Here is a 19,666-nt window from a genome sequence, read left to right on the forward strand (position 1 = left end):
AACGGAGGACGGGGTGGCTATTAAGGTAACCCAAGTGCAAACAATACACAGTAATTGCGCAAGAAATTACGTCGTATAATACAAGTGTCCTGAAACCGCGAATTGAATTGCGATTGAAGATGTCCGAGAGATTGCATAAATGCTACTTACAGTTTCGCCTACGATTTAATAGCGTCGTTTTTTAACAGCCAATGTACACCTATTTCATATTCTGAAGAATTTACGAGCTACCTATTGGTACGTAAGTCGATAAACTTTTCCATCTTGAAAATTTTTATTTCCAACCTTCAGTTTCGCCAATTACGACGTGAAGTTGCGGATCCTTGATTCCGAGAATCTGATTTAAAGTTGGCTGCTTCGAGAAATTGCAAATTGGAATGGACCTCGTTTCGCGAGTATCCCTGTTGACCTTAGACCGTATTTTTTTCGCACGGGCAAATTCAATCATGCGACAATCAGGCCTTACTCTGAGGGCAATTTTTCTGGATTAATTGAATTCACATTCCATGAATGCGTAATCGGTATTATATTCAGTAGTGAGATATTATCAATCTCCTTTGGAAAATATTGCCAATATCCCTAGAGAATATATATTATATATATATATTATATATATATATATCGCTTTACTCGTCAACTGAGCTCGCTTCTTTTGACACTTTTCATCCTGTTTGATAAATTCCTTGAATATTGATTGATTACATAGGGGAGGTAAGACCGTAGTTTTGATAATTTCTAAAAATTGTTCCTTTTCCCTATCACGCGTATTATCGTACCTTTGGACTCTCCCCAAGCGTTTTTACTTCTATATAACGTCTATGAAATTCTAGCCGCTAATAATTTTTCAATACTAGCGGAAGAAATTTTTTTTTCCAGCTAAGTATGAAAGACCATTTTGTTCAAATGGGACCTGAACGATGATGCTTATTTCGTTGAAAATCGATGAGAAATATCTTTACGCGGAGTTAGTGTTCTGTGCATTTTCGAAATATCGACACCTGTAGTCATTGACCTGTAAATATTTCCTTCACAGACCATTGCACCAAAATGGATCCTGCGGGTCACCAAACACAACCAACGGCGTAAAATAAAACCCGATAAAGCTTTTCTGTTACTTAGACGTGTATAAATACTTTAATTAGTATACCCATCAATTCTACATTTTAAGATCACTTATTTGGCTGTAATCAGCCTTAATAAAAATTCTGCTTATCCTTCGAAATTTGAATCGTGCATCTATGTAAGGTATGCTAATTATCATTGAATGTTACATTCTGGATATTTGTACGAATTCATAATAAACGTGAATCCCGGTTATTGAAGATACGCCACTTTTTGAAAATATTAAATACTGGGAAACTAGGTAGCTTACAGAAAATTCCTAAGCTGAACAATGAACGATACTTAACCTTATAAACCGTCAATTTTGTCGCCCCTGTGAAAAGTAAACTAAACCCTAATACGAAAAATGATGAAGGAATTCTTGCAGCGGAACCTGAGAAGAATTTTACGATAGAATTCCGACACGATTCCTTTTGGAATTTGAGAAAATGGGAAACAAAAGCAAATAAAAAAAAACAATTGTTGACTTCTCGATGGAAAATATTCATCACCCTTGAGCTCTCTGATACTGCGATTTCTTATACGTCTGCAGTATCAACAATTTCTTCCAATTGTTTTCCCGATCGAAATCTCTCCCCTCATACAATTGTTTGTATACATATATGTATAACCTCCAGACCGTGATTCGGAACGATCGAAGTTTGCCGGGCCGATAAAGCCCTTGTCAAAAGCGAGACAGGGACCCAAAAAATAAAACAATCTATAAACGAACTGCGAAATTGAATGGAAAACATTTGAATCGCGTGATTTGGCGACCACGGTTGGTACAAACCTGAATTTCATCACAATCATTCCTTTTTCCTCAACTTCTCCAGTTCATTTACTTTTTTCAGCCATTGTCTTCGACGAGTCAAAGCTTTCACAAGATAAAGCCCAGAAACATATTGTCGCGAATCGAATAATTTTGGATCTCATTCGCATTATTCATTGATCGCAGGTTTACTCACGTTGACATATGCTTTGGGAAAACGGGAAGAAATGGAAATTCTAAGGTTGGGCCGATGGTGTTCTACCGATGTGCAAACGAGACTAGCAACCCGATCAAAAAAAGGGGATAACCATCTTTATTTCACACTCCTTCGCCAGACTCTTTGGGTTTTTAGACCTCCATCGTAATCGTCTTTCGATCGTTAATCCCCGCTGAAAACACATCGTCGTCTGCAAAAACGAGCTTTCGATTGCCGGGGAAGAGCCAGAAAGAGACCAAGAGCTATTTTTACTTTCTCGCCCCCCAAGTCGTCGGATTTTCTGGCAATCGTACAGCATTCGTTCGAAGAGAGTGAGTGTGTTACACGAATGAACGATGATTGCCACTCCGAAGTTTTATTTGAAGCGAGAAAAGGCGGCATGTTTAGGCCTGAAATTGCAACAAGAGTACGAGATACGTCGTGAGGAGAGCGGTGATCTGAAACAGCAATAGAGCGAGAAGGTTCATTCGATTCCAACAAGTTTACAACTTATAGATGTATTGCATATCGATTGAAAGTGTTTGACTAATTCGACAAACTTACCGAACGCAGGAGAGGCAAGTTTACGTGGAAGCAGCCAGCCGCAGAAAAGTTCAACCTACGATTGATGAGATGCAGAGAAGACTCGATTGTCTGTGAAAAAAATTTTTGTTAAATAAATAAATAAACCAAAATACTTTTACAAATGAATCGAAGCTCTTCTACTCAGAATCTTAAGCATAATGCACTCACGTAGCTGCGACTGACTGCGAAAGACTTCCAGTCGAAGAGGATCGAGCCTATGTTGTTTGCCTGAATGTAAAGACGAGGTAATTTTTAAGGGTTGCCTGAAAACGAGACGGTTCGATTCGTAAGGCAACGCGAAATCTGAGGGATAATAACCTCGCTGGAAGTATAGTGACAGGCGATGTGAAGCAGCAGAAGTTGAGATGCAAAAACGACGACCCACCAAGCGATGCAGGCGACGAGTGACCACCGCGTGTTCACAGACTCTGTCGTCGATACCAGCCAGTCAATCAAAAAGTACAAATTGGCCACGCTGTGGCCGCAGAGACTTATCAGCCATGCCAAAAGGGGCCAAGAGTACTGAGAGCTCAGACTCTCGCTCGCGTTCATTAAGCTGTTGTGCAGCTGATGTATCACCTTGAACGAGGAAATAAGAGGAAAATGTAAACGATCAGCACGGCCCGATCATATTCAGCCCAAACGCTGTCTTCGGTTCTCTTCTTCGTTGATCGTTTCTTTGATGTTTATTTCCGCAGTAGCATGAACCCCATTCTACTACCGCTCTACAGTGTTCAACGCGATCGAATTTCATTCTAGAATCGTGTGGCGTGTAACTTACTCTGAAGTCTACCGCGAGGTACTTTTGCACGAGCATTGACGAGTCCTTGCTACGTTGAGCGACTTCGTTCAGATGTCGAAAGCGTTGTCCGAGCAGAAGCACAATGCCTGAGAACTTTATTGTGCTGAACGAGTTCGTCATGTAGCCCAGGATGTAGATCATGTTTTCAATGAAAGTTTCCCGGAAGGCGACGATGCCCGTCTCGACGATAACGGCCCAAGCGATGAAACTGAAAACGAACGTAAAGAAGACCCAAACTTTCACGTATCTTTCCTCTAGCGGATAACCGAGATAACGCATCCTTGTATCGAACTGCTTCATGATGTTCGTCACCTCGACGAGTTGCTTTCGCGTCCAAAGGGATCCCAGGATGTTCAGCATCAAGACTGAGTAGTTGGAGATCACCTGAATGGCCAGAAATTATTTTGCTGTTAGTCCAGTTGCACGTGATGAGAGTAGGTCGTTTTTTTCGCGCCGAGGAAAATATGACAAGTATCTTGAAATTCGGGCAATTTCTCCCCGGTATGTTGTACCGAGATTTATTCAGGTGCGCTTGTCTCGAGCTCCGCGACAAGCCAAGAAATCTCTAATAGGGCTAGTCGTGCCAGCTGGGGTCAAACTTGCTCCTAATAAGGAAAATCCGATTTATGACCAGCTCTTTGCAAGTCCCCGATTGCAAATTTTACGCCCGCGCCCGAATCTTGAAATCCCGTTTTACGCCTACGTAGGACGAAAATTATTATTCGCATCACGGGCATAACACTTTACGTCCTTGGTACGAAAATAGCTATTTCGGTGGCGTATGAATTTACCGCCTCTTTCAGAGTCTGACCGCACCGATGCCACTAGAATTGAGACCCTTGGCAAACCGTTCCTCGCACTCCTTCACCGTTCTAGAATGTGAATAAAATGATTCTGATATCTCCAATTTTGATTTTTTCCGAAAAAGTAAGGCTAAATACTCAAATGACCTAACAAAGAACTCTTGGAAGGTAAAACGAATCACGTGAGAGTTTGAACTTGAAGAATGCAATAAAGGTACATGTACGCACCTTTGCAGTTTCGGTGACGTCGAGAATCGGTGTGTTTCTTTCGATGACCGTGAATTTGCGGAGAACGATGTAGAAAAAGTAGGTGTGAAGGGTACAACAGAGTATGGAGTAGAAAACCCCGTAACTCCAGGGTTCAAAACGGTCGTCACGAATCTCCAGCGGCGCGTGTCCGATAAATCGAATGAAGTAGAACAGAGAACGAACAGCCGAAATTACCGGCCATTCTAGCCGTGAAACTTGCGCAGGATGTCGACGAAAACGAGAAGACAGCTTCCTCACGGCGGACTCGACGTCGAAGACCCCCCGTGACACATGCATAATTCACTCCTTTCGCTCGGCTATGCCCTCTGAAAAGTGAAGGACTAATTGTTCACTCCTCGGCGTCACTTTGACGAAGACGATGCGTCAGAATGGAAATATCGGTCACCGGATGTAGGCGACACTGATTCCGCGTCATAATAGAATTCGTTGTCATCTTTTTACCGATTCGTACATAATTGTTCCAATAAATAACACCGTCACGCTTTGCGCACTCGCTGATTGGCATCAAAGGACGGTGCCAGAATTGGATTTAAAATAAGCTGACAAGGAAGGTATCCTAGTTCGATCTCTCCGATCCGATTTCCTGTGTAATACGTTATAGAAGACTAAAACCTAAGCCACCGTTTCTTCTTATTTTTTTTTTTTTTTTTGGAGGGGGGGGGGCCGAGGGTTTTATCTGCTATTAAACACTTTAAGCGGATGAAACCACCCTCCAAAGTAAGAAATGTCAAGGTGCGATTTAGCAGTTTCACCCACAAGAATATAATATGTATTTTTTAACCAATCCAACTGGAAAAGTTTTCTCATAACGAGAAATGAAAGTGTAATTTTCTCAATTAAAGAATACAGAAAAACTGCCAAATCGCCTTACTTTGGAGGGTGATGTCGGCTCGTTAAGGTGTTTCATAGCGGATGAAAAAAATACGTGTCGCTTAGGTTTTATAGCCTACTATAACATATTACAAAAGAAAACAAATCGAAGAGATCGACTCGGGATACTTTCCTTGTGAGCAAGGTTGAGAATGCGGAAAAATTGCCGCGCGTATATGTTGCACAATTGGATTAAGTACCCGGAGGAAAATGAAATTTCGACCAAGACACGATGATCGAAAGACAAGTGTACGGTAGAAAGATTGCGCGAGGTTTACACGTGCGGATGTTTCATCTTGCTAATTTACAGTCCGGCAGCCTTGAGTATTTTGCTATACTTTTTTCTCAAGTGTTTCTACACCACGCCAACGATATAATCTTGACAAATGACTTACGCGCAGAATTGCTCAGCGAGCATTCCGCGTTCAATACGTTCAACACACACGGCACGTAACACAGGTACGACTATTTTGCTGTTCCTCTGACTTTGAGTAACAAGTTCGTGAATTTAGTCTGAATACCTAATGTCCTCGTGTCAAACAAATTTTGAAATTTTCGGAGAAGCGGAAAGTTTCAGAGAGTTTCAGAAAAACACTCTGGTAATTTTTTCAAATCTATTAATTGCCGAGCCGTTTTCAGCAGGAAGGGAAACACTGATTGCGAGTTGACTATAAAGTGACAAAAATCTCTTACAATTGATGTCAATATACCGAGCATTAAGAAGTCACGAGGATGAACGTAAGCATGAATTATCTCGCATTCTGAGACAATACTAACTTATTATTAAAATGAACGACCCAAACCCGTTCATTGTAGTTAAAAACAAGCATTCTGTATACTTGAAAAAAAAATAAAAATAAAGTATTTAAACAGCAAGGATGCGCATTTAACGCGCCCTTCGTTATTCAAGGGTAATTTATTAACCTATAACGTGATTTCCAAAACTCCCGCAGCCATGGAGGGAAGATGAATAGCCCGGATCTAAACTGAAATCTCGAAGAAGAGTTCGGCAGCGTAACGGAATGTAATCAAACTCGAAGCAACTTAAATCGGACGGAGTAATTTCCTCATTTTCCTTAATAATCCCGTGCTGGTTTATCTTGTTATATGCATAGTGATCGGAGAGTTTACCCCGATTTACCCCGAGTCTGTAACTTTATTACCGTATCTATTTGTAGAACAGCCTTGGGTCCCTCTCAGTTCGGTTATTCTCGAGTAAACAACAAATAGCGTCCATCCATATCCGTTTCGCCCCCTGATGAGGGGAAGAATCATCGAGCTACGGGGGCAATCGTTCCACGTCAACCCTTTTCGAAAATTTACCGCGTAAACAACGTAAAGGAGCCGGTCTTACCAAGTGTCTCTGAGGACCTCTGGACCGTCGTGAATAACAACAATTCGATTAGTGCGAAATTACGAGACCGACGCTACACACCGCCTGTAATTCAGGTTTATTATATCGATTGAACCGAGCTGCAGAAGGTGCGCCGAGACTCGCGCTGGAACGTTAACTGGCAATGAGGGGACGTGTTTATCCGGTATGCGCTATCACTGCCGCAAATCGATAAAATATCATTCGCATAAATGAACAGCTATCGAACATGGCTTCAAAACAAAACAATTACTTTGCTGGAACTGACACACCGCACCGCACTTGTCATCCATTTGAAAACAGCAATTTCATATCCGCAAAACTCGCGCTGCAGCGGCGATTGACGACTGTATTCGAGGACTGGAATGATAACTTGTATTGTCCAAATTATACAGGTGAAATATGAGGCGGTCTCCATTAACTCAGCCACTTTTTGTTTGTCCTACCGGATAAACTACTCAAAGGTACTCGATGTGAATTATTTCAAATTTTTTAATTTACTCGCTTTGGAACTGATTTTTTTATTTTTTTTTGTTAAACTCGTATATCATGGAAGATTGAAATCGGGCAAAAAAAATTGCAACACAACTATTCAATTTAATGTACCTTATATTTTTGATGGCATCGAAAAGGCTATTTTCGGAGATGAAAAAATGGAAATAATTTTTTTTTTCTTTCAACGCGTCACCAATGATTTCGCTGTAAATTTTACAGGGTATTTGGCAGTGTATTGGGAACGTATGAAAAAACTGGCATCGTGGAAGTCGAAATTCTTATCGAGTAGAAAAAATATTTTACTAAGAAAAGTGAATTAAGGTACCTCTGAGTTCGTCTTTTCCATAAACTATTTAACGCTATTATCGCGTTAATTCATTCGCATCACATTCTTGCCGATTATTGCATTAAATAGTTTATGGGAAAGAGGAACTCAGATGTATGTACCTTAATTCACCTTTCTCGGTAAAATATTTTTCTAATCGGCAAGAAATTCGAATTCAAAGATGCTAAAATTTTTAATACGTCCCCCAATACACTGCCAAACACCCTGTAAAATTTACAGTGAACTCAAATGTGTTACATTGAAAGAAAAAAAAATAATTTCCATCTTTTCCTCTGGAATTATATACATTGCATTGAATAGTTCATGGAAAAACATGAACTTTTTTGCGTTATAATTTTTTTTACACGACTTCAATCTTCCATAATATGCGGGTTTAAAAAATAAACAAGTTGCGAAACGAGTAAATTAAACAATCTGAAAAAAATCCACAGAGAGTACCTTTAAGTAGTACTACTTTATAGCCAATTATGGAACAGATCCGAGAGGATTAAAAAAAAAGTGGCTGAGTTGGTGGAGACCACCTCGTGTATGTGACTCCGCAAAATGGCATGTATGAAATTTCCCTTTCTCGACACGAGGTAGCACATCGGATGCTATTCGGCGCAAAAGAGATGCTGCAGATATTTCAGTGGCAAATGCGCGCAAAATAGGTATACGGGTAAATAATTTTACGTTTCAGAGATATTAAAATACAGTTCCAGCGCCGGTTCCATAAATTTTTATCCTCCCGAGGGGAAAAACATCCCCCTATACTTTTGCCTCTCCTTATACAGTTGTCGATTCTCAGAGGCTCAACGCGTAGAATACACATTCGGCCACGAATTGTCCGTTTCGAAACCGATATTTGCGAACGCAGAAACCGTCACTCAGTGCCCGCACGATTGATCTCCGCCCAAGTTGTCGAATTTTATTTCATGCTGTTACTGTAAAATGGTCATATTGTTCACAGTGTTCGTAAAGACTGTCCTGACACTAGAGATCGATAGTGATTGGCTTAGTTTTTTCTACACTTTTCTGCGACGCTATAATGAACGCGTTTCATTAATCACGCAACCCAGAATCGATGACAAGACCTGACAAAGAGAGGGAGGGGGGGAGGGAGGGAGGGAGGGAGAGAGAGAGAGAGAGAGAGGAAAGATATTAGCGGCGATTGTTTATTACTCTTTATCCTGTTTTTGCAACTTCCAATCCCAATTCCGATCCGCGAGTAAAATGGACCGATTATCTCGCAGTCGGTTTTCTTGAGCCCACGAAACTTCTGCCGAGCTAATTTAGTGCGATCTGGGTCCCTAGAATGTTCATGATAAAATCAATTATACTGATACCTGCAGCCCTCCTGATACTGGGAGCAAGCGATTATCGTTGATTGATGAGGGGCTTGAATATCTCTAGCATGCTTCAAGTCGAGGATGAAAGCTTTCCGTGTTCAATCACAAACTGTATACATCATGGGGTTCGTGGTAATTAAGAATTGAGAAGAAAACAAAATGCAGGGGCATTATTCCGTATTTACGGACAGGTTAATTTTCGGATCTCAGGAACTCTAGGACGTTAAACTAGGAAGAGAAAGTGTAATTCGACGCTTATATCTTGCAGGTTGTACGCGAAAATAACTGTACTAGTATTAATTAAAGATCTTACAGTAAAAACAAATTTCATCGATGTAAGAACCGAGTAAAATTGGATGGCAGTGGGAAATTTTTATACTCTTTGAAATAAGGTATTTGATTAAGGAAAAATTGGACTCATCCGCCGGTTTAATTCGTAAGCTTCTCACGTACAGCGAGGGAGAATTCGAGGCAGTATAGGTATATATGGAGCAGTTTGCAGAGCGAGGGAAATCCAGCCCCCAAGGTGCAACCAACTCCGAGACATATCGAGCATTGCCCTCGTGAAAGGTAATGGGATGCACATTTTCCAGGGAGTATTGTCCGGCACTGTGGCGCCGACAAGACATCCTGCACAATTCTCATCTGCTGGATGAGGGCGAATTACGGAACATCCTGGCTGTGTAACGACCATCGTTACGTGACGCTATGCCGAGAAACGTCAGGTCTTCCCTATACCTTACAACCGTCTACCATTTGTTTGTTGGTCTATTTTATAACCATATTCGTATCAATATTGCGACTTGTTGATCATGATCAAATATCGGCGCAACGTTGTAAAATTCAATATTCAATGTGATAAAGAAAACTGTTTCAACGAACTTGTAATAAATGGTTTTACAGTTAGCTGAATAAAGTGAGCCATCGCGAAGTGAAATCGAACAAGCCCCTTAGAATTTTACCCGTTTTGAAGTGATTTGTAACGAAGCATCGATATCGAAGCCTTTGTATGTGATTCCAGTATTTTCTATTCAAAACTTCGCAACTCACGAATATAAACGGTATAATAAATACTCAAGGTTCGACCATGTTATTATGGTGATAGAATTATGAGAGATTAGCGGTTTTTGGCCAACGACCTTCCTTGAATCTAAAGAATTCAGGACAAGCTTAATTGACTTCCACAAGTCTTATGGTAATTGACAATATGGAGTTACGTGTTAAACCGAATTAGGGTAGTGCCTGCATCGACGCATTAAGCGTGCATCACGTCAGACGTTTGGATTTGTTTTCCGTGGTCGATCTAGGTCACTTGATTAAACACATGCAATTTTTCCTTTAATTTTTTGAAGGAAACATTGGAACATAATGATCAAAGGTCAATTTGCCAAGTGACACTGACGAGAAGTAATAGCCCGATGCCGGTGTAGTTTGCCCGACAAGTACAATCCGCTCCAGACATTAATTAATCAGTTACAACGGACAGTTGTACTCTCGTCGTCTGGCTCCCACGATGGACTGCCGTTGAGCTCTCATTCGCATGGCGAGTCACGTTGAGTTATAATCAAGTGCAATAAGCATTTTATGTCCGATTCTGGTTTTTGAAAGCCACTTTCTAATAACGATATGGAAATTTCTATTATTGAAGCAATTGTCGTCGCGATAATTCCCCGTCATTTTATATAGTAATTAATAAAAAAAAGTGTGTTGTAACTTTCTTCGATGATTACGCTGAAATTTTCCGAAGAATGGACAATCGCACTTACAAATTTTAAGAGAGCTTTTCAAATCATTAAACTCCAATCTGTATTTTATAGCGCCAAAATTGTGAATATTATATGTCTGACTGAAAAAAATGTTTCAAGATTGGAAAAAATAGACATTATTTTCATTTATCGATTCTCTAGAAACTCGAAAATATCGTCCAACGTATTTTAGGAAATTTATTAAATATCGTCCATCGTATTTTAGGATATTTAATTTATTTATTTACTTCAAACACACGTTTCTCGATGCAATGTCAATTCAATTATCAAGATTTTCAACAGATCCAAGAAAATAATGTCTCTAATTTTGAGTTCGTAACGGTACATGCCAGGTGCATAAAATTCACAAAAAAATTCCATTTCGTTGTGACCTCTTTTGCGAATAGCGCAAAGCACCGCGCCAATATTTGTAGACCGAGTACCGCAGACCTCATCGATATTCCGGATTAAAATTCATGAAACACCCTTCAATTTAATCACGCATCTATTGATCCACCCTTGACATTTGCGCGTCATAATTCGATCATCCCTAACGCTTAGATGTGTGGGATACGGGATATGTATATGGGCGATCTAAGCGCCGAAGCTGCCGTGTTATAGCTTAGAGTATTCCCGTACCTTAGCTGTAAAATGAACGAGAATAAGAACCTGAACTGCAGTTATTGGAGTCGCACCCTTACCTAGCTTAGCCTAATCTACTTAAACTTCGCATGGATGTGAAAAGCGGAAAGGTCGGAAGGTGGCTAGTGGAAACAGTGACAAAGTTCTGCGGTAAGTAGAGTGGATTGGGTTGAGGGAAGAAAATAACATTCAGCTTGTCCGATCTATGGCACGGCTTCTAATCTCTTTCACACCGGTTCAGGTATAAACTCACTATTTACACTCCAGCTTTTCACCTTTCGATGTACCTGAACGACTCGTTAAGACGTCGACTAGCCATAAACATCGCTGTCCGTTGGAAACAAATCGAATGATGTGCCAAGTATTGCAATTTTCATAATGTCCTTAAAACTCAATTTTTCGTGAAGGAATAAATTATTTTTAACGGAGAGCGGCTAAAGATACGAAACGAAATGGATTTTGAGGCGTACATAAACGCGCTCAGATCAGAATGCAATTAATTTTTACATAAACTCCCTTGTGGTATTGTTAGTGTGGGTAATAAAATTGTGCCGAAGCCGACCCGTAATCTGATATATTTCATAAAAGACGTACATATTTCAAACGCGACTTTAAGAGATTGCCGACATTTGAAGCAGTCGAGTTTTAGACAATTAGAATGCTACACATGTTAAGAGGCATAATGACAGGATATGAACATGAATATATTAAACAAAAATATCGTGTCGTGTAATATTTTTCATATGATAATCCGAACTCGAGTAAAGTTGGAAACGGACATAATAAATGTACCTATTTGTACAGCGAAGATTCGACATTCGGACGGACAAGATGACGGACATTCGCTCCAAACTGGCGGACTTCGTGACAAAAGTATCGACAATAAATTTCCTAAGACTGACGACTTTGCGCAAACGGACTAAACAATACGAAATGTAAAACGATCTTCCATGAAACAAACAGATGATAAAGAACGTTCTCTCCTTGCACTATACCTGAGAGATAAATTTTTATATCCCACCGTTTACGTTCGTACAATTGATACTTAAACTGTAAAAGATTAGAATTGGATGGTTTATTGTTGCAAACGACAATTTCTCCTGCGGGTTTTGGGTTATGGGCCGGTCCGCTAATAGAATTACCTTACCGGTTCAAAACCCGCCAATCCGTACCTGATAGAAACTGTCCAACTCAATATCGATCAATTATAATTCCATCGCACCAACAAATTTCGTACAAGTCTCGCCCTTTTATGAATTCTCTACAATTAATTACCTCAGATTGCAAATAAATAAAAACAGGTAATTTTCGTTGGCTCCCGAGAAGGAGGCACACTTTGTTGAATACTACACCAGATCGAATCATTTTCCCCTCTCACTCAGCCTAACCAATTCTGAAAATGATGTGAGCACTGCAAGCATAGATCTCATTGATTTAGAGAGCACCGAAGAAGTCGGTATACGGTTATTAATTCCGCGGTCTGATCGAGGGCGTGTTGCTCATAGTAAAGATGCTCCTCCTCTCCAGGTCCTCGCTTTTCTGTGACGAATTAATCCCCGTCTGCGGCAACGCACCCGCTTTCACGTCCGCACGACGGTCCGAAGCGGTCCCTCGAGGACCATCCGGAGCCCCGAAGACGAAGCTATGCTCGTATATTTTATACCATGCCTCTTCGCCCATCCATCGCTTCTCCGTTGGCTCCCGTGAGTCGTCGTTAGTTTCCTCCTCTCCGTCAATTTCCCCCCGAACTCTTTTTCTCGTCGCCATCGCCCTCCGTTCGCTTTCTTCGTCCTGCGCCCGAAGACCCGTATCGTCCTCATCTATCCCTCGATCCTCGGCAATGTCCTCAACCTTACGGACCATGTTCCGAACAACGTCAGCAACAACGCATGGAAGAGGCATATCCGCGTTGATATCCGAGACCCGTGGACTGTTTTCACCCCGAAAGGTAGACGCCGTTCTTGTATTTCTTGCGTCGAATCCATCGCTTACGTGTTCGACGCATGTTATCTGCAGGGGTAAATTGCTGTCCGATTTGTCCATCGATGTCTCCTGGACCGCATCTTCGTCCGAGGACTCGGAATCACTTCCGATTTCTATGGGTTCGTGAAAAGCCCCATTGGGATGGCGCCCTGATGCGAAACGCGTCTGCGCGCCATGTTTGCAGGTAGTTGATATTTCTGCTAAACGGTGAGACCGCCTGATGGACGAGAAGCTTACGCTGAGATTATCGTCGAAGGTAACATAACTGCGAAATGAGATTCCTGGATGTAGGCGGTTCCATTCAGGACAGGAGATGATCGGCGACGTTTCGTTATCGCGCCTGATATTAGCTCGGCGAAAACTGGACAAGATAAATTCCTTCGGGACGCTCTCCCACGCTTTGACGATATTGTCGATAGTATCCGCGAAGGTCCAATTAAAATTGGACCCCATCGTCACCTTCTTGGCGGTGTAACTTTGCCGGTAGATCGTTTTGAAGCGGTGAAATATGTTCGCCCTCAGCGGCTGTAAGTTCGGGGGGAACTCTTTCGGGAAGAAAATCAGGCCCACGTTCGACAGGGCATTGTCCTTCAAAGCGTGGACGCGACTCCTGCTCAGCAGCAATACGATCTTCCTGTTTGACCTCGCCATTCGAGCGTTCAACTCTGTTATCCAGACTCTGAATACCTCTCGAGTGATCCACGCGTCCGGGTTGAAAGAGTATCGGCAGCTGTAGTGAGCCTGCACAGGAGTATCGAATTTTCCGCATATCAACGGCGGCAGTTTCTCGAGCCCCGATGCGCTGCAGCAGAGCAATAAGGTCACGCGATGTTCCCTGTCTTCCCCGTTTCTGCAAGTTACGCAACCGACCGCCTCTCCGGGTATCTTCTCTGGTGAAATATCGTGGTACATTCCCATCTCGTCTACCTGAAAGACGTCCTTGTACCGATACTGCGACATGTGGGGTCTCATCAGGTCGATCCACTCTCGATAGTCCTTGAAGACCGGACCATGCAGAGTGGAAGCGAGTGAGGGTGGAAAACCGTACTTCTTCAGGAAGATCGTCACCCATCTTTTCGAAAATTTAACGTCTGTATTAAGAGATTTTCAAACATTTTAGGTTGCGAAATTCAACCTCGTGAAATAGTTGTCACCGTCGATATATGCGTGAATGTATATCGCATGCCGATATTGAATATACAATATATGGAATCAGAAATTGACTTACCTCCGAGACCTAACTCGAGTGAGAGATCGACGGCTTTACGACCAATTATTTCCGTATTCAACGGCTGATTGGTAGCGTGTTGTTCGCACGTCCATTGGAACAGTTTTTCACGAAGGATCTCGACCTTAGCCTTATCATTGATACTTCGGGGCGTTTTTCGCAGGCTTGTCATCGCGATGGCAATCCAGTGCCGAAATGTCAGTTTGCCAAAACGGAGTAGTAAAAATAAAATCGATGTAAAATACTGGTCAGAATGCACGTCAGAAAAAAGAACGTGTTTGATAAGAAAAACACAAGCGAAATGATACAGCGGTACCTACTCGTTGTTTTTCTTTCATCGCCTCAATTCATGGTGATACATGTTGTCATTTGGATCGATACACCATATGTGGTTCGACTTCTGCATCGTGCAACATCCGTAAATTTATAAAAATTAATGGAGATTTGCTATGGTGGCGAAGCTTGGTGGGAAAATAGTTAATTTTATTTCGATTTTTTAAGTGTTTCTTGACACTGTGATGATTATAATTTAGTCTCAAGCTATCTACAACATTATTAATCCCTATTTGCCATAATTCATAAAAACGACGTGGTTCTTTGTAGGCAGAAGTACGTGTTTCATTATTGTTGGTTTCTCCACTTTTTGGATCATAGGTATAATTTGACGGTAATGACATATTTCTTACACTAAGATCGACGTATTTTTTCGAGAGTAACCCATTGGAACTGGTTTGAAGTTGATCAGACCACAGGTTCTGAAGGTACAGCCAAAGAATTCGAAATATCTCCATTTTAATGCGAATGAGACATATAGAATTTGTGTAAAACGTTTAAAAAAAGAAAAGATGAAGAATTGGAGTACAAATACGTATTATACAAAGAACTGTTCGCTATCGCTCAATTAACACCAAAAGAAAACCCGATTTCTGCACTCACTGATTTCTCTAATTATCCTTATTTAATCGATTTCCGAGAATGGTTTGTGGCCCCAAAAAATGGAAATACATGAATGATATTTGTACCAAAAAAAGTTGAATACCAATGTTCAAGTAGCGATATCGTCTCATTCCTATCCAAAAACCACGTAAAACGTGACGGCTCAAGACTTATCTTCAGAACAAGACTTGACTGCTAATGCGGCCGGAAAGAATTGGCCAAGTTGAGCCTTACGCAACGTTACAATCCCATGATGTGTGAATTATTAGGTCTTATTCGGTTGTCATCGACAAGGGATTGAAACGCTGAGATAAAACAATCGAGAAAGTTATTGGCATTGAGTTACCAACTCATCGAATATCGGTCAGCTACTCATGGTCTGTCTGTACTTTATTGATTGCCTTTCCTTTTGGGAGTTTGCGAGTCTATTATAGTCGAATTAAACCAGAGGAAATTAATAGATTGGTACACGAGATTTTAATCGCAGCTGCATGCAAGAAAGTAAATACATATGTGATTGTATATGGGCCAGTCCACTAATTATCAACAAATGAACGAGACGTCAAAAAATCAATTTGTAGTGTGTACTAAGATTGAAAATTTCGCCAAGTTTGAACCTTCTCGGACTTACCGTTCGCGAGAAATGCCACATCAAACTTTATCATCTTGACCTAATTAAGGTTTAAACACGAATGGGTTTCAGATCGTTATCGGCAGAAAAAAAAATTATGAAAAAATGGGTGTCTTATGTAAAAAATTCTCACCTTTCCGAGTGTGTTATTCATTTCTGGATAACTCTTCTAAATCAATCTCAAAAATACATTTTTCGGCGAAAAACCGCTTTTTTCATGCGCCACCAACATTGATCTTACTTTTAAGTTTTACATGTGAAAGCTGAGATTTTTGCAGTAAGGAAATCAAATTTTCAGAGTGGAACGGTCGTAGGATCTCACATGAGTTACGTTCAATTGACAAAGGACTGTTAATAATACTGTTACTAAGGGTGAAATCATCCGTCTTGCTCTAATGATCTAGTATTCATCATAGATAAAAGACATATAAGAGCTCTCATATGTTGTGAAATGAAGAAGCTTGATGCGTCAATCAAGATTATTTCAAAAACAGTCTTGTTACCGACGTTAAACTGTAAGCACGCATTTTGTCATTAGTATTTTTCTACAATTGTTGACAATTGGTGGACTGGCCCATATAAACAATGAAATAAATTTTCGAAAAACTTGCAGAAACACAAGTCGGGTAATGTTTTCTTCAACTTTCTACAATCGTTGAAGAAATATCGGAATGTCTGCAGAACGCTTGATCATTGGGTATAATTGATTTTAGACAATTTCCGTTGGCAGCTATTACAACAGTCACGATGAGGTACAAAGTTAACTTAGGCTTTCCCTTCAGAATAGTTGCTGTAAGAACAAAGTGCTGACACGCACATGAAAGCAATGTTAATATCACAAAATATGCTATTCTACAACTTTGAAAGATCGGTTCAGAATTTTATTGGATGACTGATAAATAAGGAAAAATTTTTTATGGATGTTGAAGACGTCAATTCGTGCAATATTTCTATAATATTCAGTTTCAAGGAGAAATGGAATCAAGGATATTGCAAGGACTTCCTGCAGAATTTCTAAGCATATTAATGACGCGAGTGAAGTTCGAAAAATTACATACGAGTAGGAAAACATTCACCCATTGGTAATTGTGAACTGGTATATAACACACTACACATCCTTTTGCTGATGACTTTACAGAGCATAAAATCAGTTGTCACTGTGATCAATATTGAGTCATGATAAGACCTACAACATGCCCAGAGTAGTACGGATCAGGAAATAAACTTATCAAGTCATCTGTCAACTTGTTTCAGTGTGCAAAAAAATTTTCTGTCCCATCTATGTGAGTCTAGACAAATAAATTGGAAATCTATACAGTATTTTTCGAATACAAACTTCATCAAAGTGGCTTAGAATCATAAAGCTCTCCTAAAGGTTTATCTTTTACCATCTCTATCGCAGAGAGAGCCAGAGCCAACAACTTTGCATGTACTTTATCAATATCATCATTAGCATCGACGGTTACCCAGCTCTCGTCCATTAACTGATGAAGACTGGAGCTAACCTTTTGCTGCAACTCACTACGTTCAAATCGCTCGCTTCCCCAGTTGGCACGTGATGCCTGTACATCCTCACTAATTTCAAGGAGAGCAACTAAATCAGGTTTTGCAAGCCCTCGGTCAGGTTCCTTGCACCAGGAGAGATCTTTCCCCGTTGTTGCTGCAGTATAAGCAGCTCCAGAGGCAGCGTACCTTCATCCAAGAATAGAATTCGTTGTTTCATTCGTAAAATTGAAATTGCTAACACATATCAGGTGGAAATTGCCCATCCATTCGCTTGTACACACCTATCGACGACCAGTGTGGTGCCAGAGAGGATGGTTTTTCTCATTTCTGTATACTTCTCCCATCTGTTTGATGAAAATAAGAGGTGAACAGTCTCTGGAGGAAGGTCCACTACTCGTGACAGATATTTGTCTATAATCTTACCAACTTCGGTGGTTCTGTCTGTAAAGAAATACCGATAATGTGTGAAAGCTATTTGAAATTTAGCAGTTGCCACTGCATGTAAACGAGGGATGAATTATTATAATAATGAAGATCCCAAAATGCAACTGTACAATTGATGAATTGCCCGATGTGACGAGATGGATGAGATCAGCGATGTGCAGGTAAAGGAGAGAAGAAAAAAATGTGAATAACATGTCTATGCAAGTATGACGTTCGTCGGTGTCGATATATAGTTCCTGATTCTAAACAAAAGATGGAAAACTGCCTAAAAACTTTTTTATTGCCCACAATGTGAAAACTTTACTTTTACAACGATGTGATGTAAAACATCTGTTTAGATCTCAGTTTGCAATCAAATGTGAAAAGACACGTAAACATAATTTATAACATATCTTGCACCTTGGCTTTGACAGTAAATGTATGTGAATCGAGAATGACAACAATAGCTGTTAGTCAATCAATAATTAGGGAGTACGAAAAATTGGAAATCGATATTCAAACAGTTGTCATTGATCCGTATAAACGTAAAGTAAGCAGATGACGTATACATACAATATATACCTATATAATCTATTGCGCAGAACCAGAATCAAAGTGCATAAACAAGAGAAGAGAGATGCTAAAAATGTGAACAAACCCGTACAACTGATTATCGAAAAACAAGATAAATTCAAAACTGCAATACGAAGAATAGTTATTAACATATATCACCCAGGTAAACTGACGTACCAGGAAACCTCCGAACTTCGGCTGATATTCCACGTGCGTTCAACTCCGTGACCAATTTTTGGACTTGCGTAGATTTTCCAGCTCTGTCGCATCCTTCCAAGACCAACAATGCGCCACGCTTGGTCGTCATGAGTGATGGTATTTTGAAATGAATGTTGGATTGTTTTCAACTATCGGTGATTGTTTTGTCGAGAGTATCGTTGAACAAGATCATTGACACATCTCCTCCTAGTCGGCTCATTTGGTTAAAAGTATACCAGGTATACATACGTGTCGTCGCTGCGTGCAGCTACGAATTGTCACTGGACCACTAGAAACATCGAACCGCAGCGCCAATGCGTTAATTAATAGAGGCTCGCGTGTTTGAATTTTGAATTTGTTCACTCCGCCTGAAATTCGTTAAAGTACCTTACATTCGCTTTATCATATTCATTAGCACGAAGCGAAGTATTATTTGATTTATCATTCTTAAACTTTTTCAACTAATTACTATTCATTATTCGAAAACAAGCTGCAAAGATATTTGCATTTTGATTTATGACAGAATAAGAATGTCAAAGGAACTGTATTTTTGCCCAAACAAGTTTTTACAAACATGATTGCAGGAAATATAATAATCATTAATACTTGATATTCGTAGGGACGAAACAAGTCGTTAAAATGTTGAAAAATTCACTTTCCAAGGTGAAAACACCAGAATAATAAACCGAAAAACTCTCGTTACTAAAAACGCGCATTACTAAGGAATTCCTCTTCGTAAAAACTGAAACTAATGTAAAAGATAGAAAATCACCTATGAAATGAAACCTTAGGAGTTACTTGTGCTTTTCATAAATAACAGAGAAAATGATTATTAGATAGAACATAATTAAATTATGTTAT

General features: G+C 40.3%; 3 protein-coding genes across 7 annotated transcripts; all 3 read right to left on the reverse strand.

The window, feature by feature from the left end:
* Nucleotides 1-1,942: 1,942 nt before the first annotated feature.
* Nucleotides 1,943-6,875, reverse strand: LOC124214798 (putative gustatory receptor 28b). Of its 4 annotated transcripts, none has more exons than XM_046617432.2 (8): nucleotides 6,754-6,875; nucleotides 6,563-6,678; nucleotides 4,488-4,834; nucleotides 3,436-3,840; nucleotides 2,973-3,233; nucleotides 2,823-2,882; nucleotides 2,634-2,723; nucleotides 1,943-2,527 (listed from the first exon to the last, which is right to left on the reverse strand). In XM_046617432.2, the coding sequence occupies exons 3-8, from the start codon at nucleotides 4,803-4,805 to the stop codon at nucleotides 2,474-2,476; spliced, it is 1,188 nt and encodes a 395-aa protein (XP_046473388.1). In that variant the 5' UTR covers nucleotides 4,806-4,834; nucleotides 6,563-6,678; nucleotides 6,754-6,875; the 3' UTR covers nucleotides 1,943-2,473. The 4 variants fall into 4 exon arrangements, with proteins under 4 accessions (XP_046473388.1, XP_046473389.1, XP_046473391.1 ...); XM_046617433.2 differs by having other exon boundaries at nucleotides 4,488-4,849; XM_046617435.2 differs by lacking the exon at nucleotides 6,563-6,678.
* Nucleotides 6,876-10,979: 4,104 nt separating this feature from the next.
* On the reverse strand, nucleotides 10,980-14,864 carry LOC124215169 (tigger transposable element-derived protein 6). Of its 2 annotated transcripts, none has more exons than XM_046618228.2 (2): nucleotides 14,539-14,864; nucleotides 10,980-14,401 (listed from the first exon to the last, which is right to left on the reverse strand). In XM_046618228.2, exons 1-2 carry the CDS (start codon nucleotides 14,708-14,710, stop codon nucleotides 12,795-12,797), a joined length of 1,779 nt encoding a protein of 592 aa, XP_046474184.1. In that variant the 5' UTR covers nucleotides 14,711-14,864; the 3' UTR covers nucleotides 10,980-12,794. The 2 variants fall into 2 exon arrangements, with proteins under 2 accessions (XP_046474184.1, XP_046474185.1); XM_046618229.2 differs by having other exon boundaries at nucleotides 10,980-14,382; nucleotides 14,539-14,679.
* A 136-nt stretch (nucleotides 14,865-15,000) lies between these two features.
* LOC124215173 (thymidylate kinase) lies at nucleotides 15,001-19,093 on the reverse strand. Its single transcript, XM_046618234.2, has 3 exons — nucleotides 18,785-19,093; nucleotides 17,893-18,052; nucleotides 15,001-17,797 (listed from the first exon to the last, which is right to left on the reverse strand). The coding sequence occupies exons 1-3, from the start codon at nucleotides 18,912-18,914 to the stop codon at nucleotides 17,446-17,448; spliced, it is 642 nt and encodes a 213-aa protein (XP_046474190.1). The 5' UTR covers nucleotides 18,915-19,093; the 3' UTR covers nucleotides 15,001-17,445.
* Nucleotides 19,094-19,666: the final 573 nt, after the last annotated feature.

Source organism: Neodiprion pinetum, chromosome 3 (assembly GCF_021155775.2).
Source record: "Neodiprion pinetum isolate iyNeoPine1 chromosome 3, iyNeoPine1.2, whole genome shotgun sequence".
NCBI lineage: Eukaryota > Metazoa > Arthropoda > Insecta > Hymenoptera > Diprionidae > Neodiprion > Neodiprion pinetum.

Excerpts from the sequence above, each read along its gene's own strand:
- LOC124214798 (XM_046617435.2), bottom strand. The coding sequence starts at position 4,805 with ATGCATGTGTCACGGGGGGTCTTCGACGTCGAGTCCGCCGTGAGGAAG. Across the intron at positions 3,841-4,487 it reads ACGTCACCGAAACTGCAAAG|GTGATCTCCAACTACTCAGT; the intron begins GTGCGTACATGT and ends CTGGCCATTCAG. Across the intron at positions 2,528-2,633 it reads ACTTGCCTCTCCTGCGTTCG|ATCACCGCTCTCCTCACGAC; the intron begins GTAAGTTTGTCG and ends TTGCTGTTTCAG.
- LOC124215169 (XM_046618228.2), bottom strand. The coding sequence starts at position 14,710 with ATGACAAGCCTGCGAAAAACGCCCCGAAGTATCAATGATAAGGCTAAG. Across the intron at positions 14,402-14,538 it reads ACTCGAGTTAGGTCTCGGAG|ACGTTAAATTTTCGAAAAGA; the intron begins GTAAGTCAATTT and ends CTCTTAATACAG.
- LOC124215173 (XM_046618234.2), bottom strand. The coding sequence starts at position 18,914 with ATGACGACCAAGCGTGGCGCATTGTTGGTCTTGGAAGGATGCGACAGA. Across the intron at positions 18,053-18,784 it reads CGAAGTTCGGAGGTTTCCTG|ACAGAACCACCGAAGTTGGT; the intron begins GTACGTCAGTTT and ends ATTTCTTTACAG. Across the intron at positions 17,798-17,892 it reads ACCACACTGGTCGTCGATAG|GTACGCTGCCTCTGGAGCTG; the intron begins GTGTGTACAAGC and ends TCTTGGATGAAG.